This window comes from Accipiter gentilis, chromosome 3, assembly GCF_929443795.1.
Source record: "Accipiter gentilis chromosome 3, bAccGen1.1, whole genome shotgun sequence".
Taxonomy (NCBI): domain Eukaryota; kingdom Metazoa; phylum Chordata; class Aves; order Accipitriformes; family Accipitridae; genus Astur; species Astur gentilis.
Window position 1 is genome coordinate 4,547,284 of NC_064882.1, and position 6,000 is coordinate 4,553,283.

At 47.3% G+C, this 6,000-nt stretch overlaps 1 protein-coding gene across 1 annotated transcript in view; it reads right to left on the reverse strand.

Annotated features, from left to right (window-relative positions):
* Positions 1–6,000, reverse strand: part of CPE (carboxypeptidase E) — a 59,776-nt gene extending 53,776 nt beyond the window's left edge. The window contains exon 1 of the mRNA XM_049833995.1: positions 5,646–6,000. Within this exon, the coding sequence (XP_049689952.1) occupies positions 5,646–5,943 (298 nt within the window). The 5' untranslated portion in view covers positions 5,944–6,000. The remainder of the gene's footprint in view (positions 1–5,645) is intronic.

Here is a 6,000-nt window from a genome sequence, read left to right on the forward strand (position 1 = left end):
CGTAAGGAAGAGAAGCTTTAGAAAAATCAAGTGCAATTAATCGTAAGTGATAAAATTGGAACGGCTGCATCTGATGACATCACCGTAACCAAGAGACGAGCTGCATGCTTTCTGACATCACCACTGCTAAAACACCCTGCTGCCAACCCGAGCGCTGCATTCGCCCATCTGAAGCGAGGCTGCCCATGAGACCCACAGGTGACACCGAGTGGTCTCTCCCCTCCTGGGCTCCCGCGCTAAGGCCGCATAGCAGATTCCTGCCCACACTGGGCTGAAATCACGGCAGCCTCCCGCACGATTATTTCTTCTTGCTGCTGCTGTTTCTCTTTTTCAAAGAGCAGCACTTGCTCGCGGTTCTCTGGAACGGCTGCAGAGTCATTTAAATGACACTCATTTAAAAAAATATTTAAAAATGGGGTTTGTGCAGCAGGGGAATACAAACATTACGGCCAACAATTTTTTCCCCTGGGAACTTGTCAGCTTTACTTATCACGATTTCTTATCACAGAAAGTATTAGCATACATGGCTGGTGCCACAGATGGATGAGGGAGCACTCCAATGACAGAAAAAACCCTAGGTACAGTTTCTGTACTAGCAGACAGATCTTGGAGTTCCCCATTCATTAATATACAGTAGAGGCATGTTTTTCACTTCTTTTTTAGTGAACCTTTAATTATATTTTTGCAGGAGGAAACAGCTCCAGCACTGCAGAGCTGGAATCTGAGAAACCGGGAGCCTAATGTTGGGCGACTTTGGGGAGGCCAGTACAGGAGCTGCAATTTGGGAAGTCAAGCAGCTGATTTAGGCTCAGTGCCAGCACTGACCCACCCAACCCATTTCCTCACTGTGCCAAGCGGGGTCTTTGATAAAGTGACGGGTCCAAGGATTAATGTAGTTGGGCTGCACCTCATAAAATTGACTGAAGTCACACCCGCAGGGTCCTGCAAATGCTCCGAGTCACAACTGTGCTGCTCACCTCGTGCGCAGTGTGCTCCTGCCTCACCAGCTCACAATGTTTTGGTGTTGTTTGAAACTTGAAAAGCCCGAAGTGTGTCATTTTCTAGAAAATCAGATGTTTCACTCAACTACAAATAAACCTTTTCCTTCTGTTCGAAGTATTTTTAAAGTTGCTTTGTGGGGAGAAGGATGAACAATAAAATCATTAACGTTGAAAAAAACCCTTCTAAATGAAACGCTGCTTTGAAAAAACATGAAATATTTTGTTTCCAAACCACCATTCTGATATTTTCAGGACTTCTGTTTCCTTTTCGCTAGTACGAACAATTTGATGAAAATGTCACAAATTTACAGATCATTTTGTTGCCACAAAATCCGTATTTTTATCCATCCTCTCTCCCCTCCATTTGATGCAAAAGTGATGTTCAGAGCCTGTACCTGTAATACATGTAACCAGTCAATTAATAAGCCTTACTTTGACGATTTCTTCACAAAACTAAACACTGAAAAATAACCACTATAAAAATCTTAGTAATTTATTAAAAAAAAGCAGGAGTTGAGAGAAATTTTTGTCTGCAATTGTTTCAAGTAAACAGAAAAAAAACCAACTTAGGAATCTTTAAATTATGAGAATGTTTTGTTTTCGCGTTCAAAATGAAGCAGTATTGGAGGGGACTGATCTCGCACCACCGAAATCAATGGTACAAATGAGTCAGAAGTGGCAGCATGCCTAAACGAGTGGCTGCACATTAAAGGTGGAGGAACTGGTTTTGGCATTAATCAATTCTAAATATATTTCATTGCTATTAAAGAATACAAACACATTATGCTCAAAGTGAGGTTAGCTATGGTATTTAAAAAAGCCTCAAGAAATCAGCATCCATTGGGTGTTTGTTCAACAGAATATCAGACATCCAAAGCAAGAGCCTACTTCCTCTCCCAGGAGTAGTCAATATTCTCCTGCACCTGAATCAAGGCAAAATATTGTTTAGTTTGTCCCAGAAATAATCTGCGCTTTACTATCAACTGTCCTCTGTTTTCCCTTGGTACATCATCAACTTCCCACAGTCTCTTTCTCCTTGCTTTATCTCACCTTGCCATCCGCCATCTTCTGTCAACTTTGCCAATTTTTGGCAGGCACGGGGACAAAATTGCATTTTCTCAGGTTATCAAAGCTACTGCAAAACGTTTTGATCACTAACAGTCTAGGTTCATACCACACCTTCTAAACCTAACCACTGATATAGTTTCATTCAAGTATTCCTCTGCCTTAACCGTCTAGTCCCCACCAACTCAAAGTGAGGTTATCTGCACGGAACAGCTGCCTCAGTATAAAACAGTTCAAGTTCAAATATCTTCATCTCTGGGTTTTGCTTCTCCTTATTCAAGGGTTTCTTTTCCATCAGCGATTGCAGGTTCTAATCTCCCATACGGATGCAGTATCAGCCTTAAGAAATTGCTGCCACAAAACCCCAAAATTGTGAAATATTAGACCAAACTCTGTTGGCCATGAACCACAGGGGAAGCACAGGTAGCGTGGTGGTCAAGTTTGCAGAGAAGATGGCACATTCGCTGAGTATTTAATGTAAGCTCAGAAACTTTAGGCAGTCTCACGCTTCTGGCATTTAGCATGTCCCTGGGAAGAGCTCAGTGAAGGCTCAGTTCACATCTTCCAAGTGACTAATCCGGGTGTCCAAGATCTGCCAAGACACTTTGTGTGCTTATGCAAGAAACCAGAGTGGCTCATATGGAGTCATTCTGGCTTCCAATGTAGTATCAAGACTTCAAAAAAAAAAAAAAAAAATCCTCATAAAGTATATTTACCCCAGCAAAAGATGACGCCTTAACATTCCTTCCAGTTGCTTTGTTCACTAAGGATTTGTTCCAGTTGCTTTGGAAATCTAAAGCACATTTCTAAAATTCTCCTATTTCTCTCATGCATTTTTTTGAAATATTGCACATATAATAGAGATTCATTTTCAAAAATAGCTGATATTCTAAAATTAAAGTTGATTTATCTGCTTGCCTACCATCAAATGCATTCACACAGCACTGCACAGCCATGCAATATGCACGATTATGCAGTTTATGCATGTATGTGCAGTATTCAATTTACTCAGTACAAAGCCTCTTTACTCAGTACAGAGTCTTTACTGATGCTCTGCTGACACTCTCCTGATTTATTTTGTTACCAACTTGCTTACTAAGTGAACACAAACATTCTTTTTGTTTTTGCAGCGGCTCACTAGATAATTCAGGTATCATCGCTGCATGTTCACCAGGCTTCTAGAAGCATGAGCTCTCTCTCTGTGGGCCATAAACGCATGAGCCACAGCATATATTTCATTTATACTTATATATATTTTAAAATAAACCCCATGACACCCAGGATATCTTGTAGGAACAGATTACGTTCAGGAATAACAACTTCTTCACCTGTTGTGAAAAAAGAAAATATAACTCTATGTATGTGTGAGCCTGTGAATCTCTGTATCGTTTTTTAATAATACGTGATGATAAATCAGGTCCTGATCCTGCAAGCGTTAATCACACAAAATACCCTTATTCCCGTTGTTGGCCTGGGAACCAAGCGTGGATGCTCAGAGCGAGCGAGGATCCCCCCTCAGGTACGAGCTGCTGGATCAGCCTCGTATTTCCTGCCAAGGCTGGTACAAACAAGGCTCCACTTCTTTTAACTTCACAGCTTCAAAAAGCTCACATAGAAATGAAAACAGTGCTACCTTTTACTACACAGTAGAAGAGAGGGCAAGTTATTAAGAAGAAAACACCTCTAACGCAACCATTAGCATAATATGTAGGTGCTTAGCCTCTGTAAGAAAGAAGCAGGGATGTTATCAGTGCCTTTACAATTATTTCAAAGGAGCACAACCATAACTGGGCACAGGGTCTGGCTCGTCGCCCTTCCTAAAAAGATCCTGAGATTCTCTCATGTGCCACTGCAGACAGCAAAAGCTGCAGTAGCTCTCCACTTTTGGAGAAAAGCTCAGCAACTCACAGAATGAAACTGAGGATTGAAATAAAACAATGAATTTGCTCGGGTTCAAACCCTGGTTAATCCTCTGCAAAAAACCCAGCATTTTCAGCATCCCCCACTAAAGATTGCCAGGACTCATCACATTCCCTGACACGTGATTTGGACATTACCACATGTGGCATTTTCATCTGTAGGGCTCCCTTTGTGAGGGACAGAGCACGTTCTAGGAAATGCTTGACATTCGCTGTAGCTTATACGTGGATGCAATCCGTAGGAAATTTTCTTTTCTGCAGTTCGTCACCGGTCATTGATATACAGTTGGATTCTCTTTTGCTTGGGCCCAATGATAAGCCCTTTCTCACACCACTGACACCAACAGGAGAAGCAGCGTGTCTCTAGAAAGAGCCACAGCCCTGTCTCAGACTGCACAGAGCGCTCTTTTTGTCCCTGTTTCAGCTGGCTTGACAGAGGTGCCAAATAAATAAGCTGTAGCGACTGTGCCCGACAGTAACAGAAAGTCACAATAATAATTGCCTATCATTCTAGCATGCAAATCACGTAGTGGCAGTAGATTAATTCTTAGCTTCAGGATCAGCCCTCACACTGAGATGGCAACATACCGCAAAGAAATCTTTCAAATTTCTCTAAAATTCCTATATTTTTCATTTCAAGACAACCTTTTGCCGCCCTGCCTTCCTCTTCCGTCTTCCTTACGTCCAGTATCCTATAGTCTCTAAGTTTTATCAGCAGCCCTAACGCAGGCAGTAAAAACCTAAGTCCCCTGAGGATGTGAAGCAAGGTTACGTTCAAGTCATAAAGCAGAACGCTGAGCACTAACCGTACAGACCAAATCCCCAGAGACCCACGGAAGTCACATCTCCACCTAAAAACCACGGACTTGCAGACCTGGTCTGTGACCTACCGAGGGAAATGTGCAGCCGTGACTGCAGGTGGCTTATGGCTGGGCCTCAGGTGCCGAGCAGCTTTCAAGAGGAAGCCTTTTCACATCTAGACATAAGCGATACCGTCAATTCTGAAACGGGAAACGATGAAAAAATGCACGCTCGTGGGCACGAAACAAACGCACGGCGTCGATAACATCCCCTTTTTAGAAAAAGAGGGTCTCAAAGCCCAGCTACACAAAGCCACGTCTCCCGAGACATCCGTGCAAAGGCCGGTAGCGTGCGGCGGTCGCACGGTTTCCGCAGGCAGCCCGGCCACGTTACACAGCTGGCACAGGCACAGTCATACCGACGGCTTTTTTCCCCCGACGGTTTGGTTCGTGCCGGGGAAGCGGGGAGGCCAACGCCTTCCCTGTCAGCACATCTGCACCAGGTGCTTGCCTGCAGAGCAGAAGGGAGCGCGTTCGCTCCCGGCGGCGGCGGCGGCGGCGGCGGCGGCTGCTGCTGCTGCATCTCCCGATGGTTTACGGGGAAGGCAGCGCGTCCCTCTCCCGATCAGGGCGCTTAAACCCCGCGACGGAGCCATACAGACGCGTTCGCGCTGAGCGCGGCCGGTCGCCGACAGCCGCTGCCGCAGCGAATATTTTAGGGACGGCGCCTGCCCGCTGCCGCCGGACCCCGGCCCCAGAGCAGCGGCTCCGCACCGCTCCGCTCCGCTCCGGCCGGCCGCTACCTGCCGCCAGGTTGCGGGCGTGGCCGGGGGCCGCCGGCCGCCGCCCCCGCTTCTTACCGGGCTCATGCTCGCCGGGGCGGTCGGAGACCTCGATGACCAAGAGCTCCCGGCCCTCGGCGCTGCGCCCCACCGTGTAGATCCTGCTGATGGCGGGGCACTGCAGCCACACGGCCACCAGCGCCTCCCGCAGCTCGGCGTAGCGGTGGTACTCGAAGGAGATGCCCTCCTCGGCGCTCAGCCGCCGCCGCCGGCTGGCGACCCCGGCCGCCGCCCCCGGCCCCGGCTCCGCCGCCCGGCAGGCGGCCAGCACCCCGCAGAGCGCCAGCAGCACCCGCACCCGCACCCGCACCGCCATCCCGCCTGCCCGCCGCCGCGCAGCTGCCGCCGGCCCCGGCGGGAGAGAGGGAGGGAG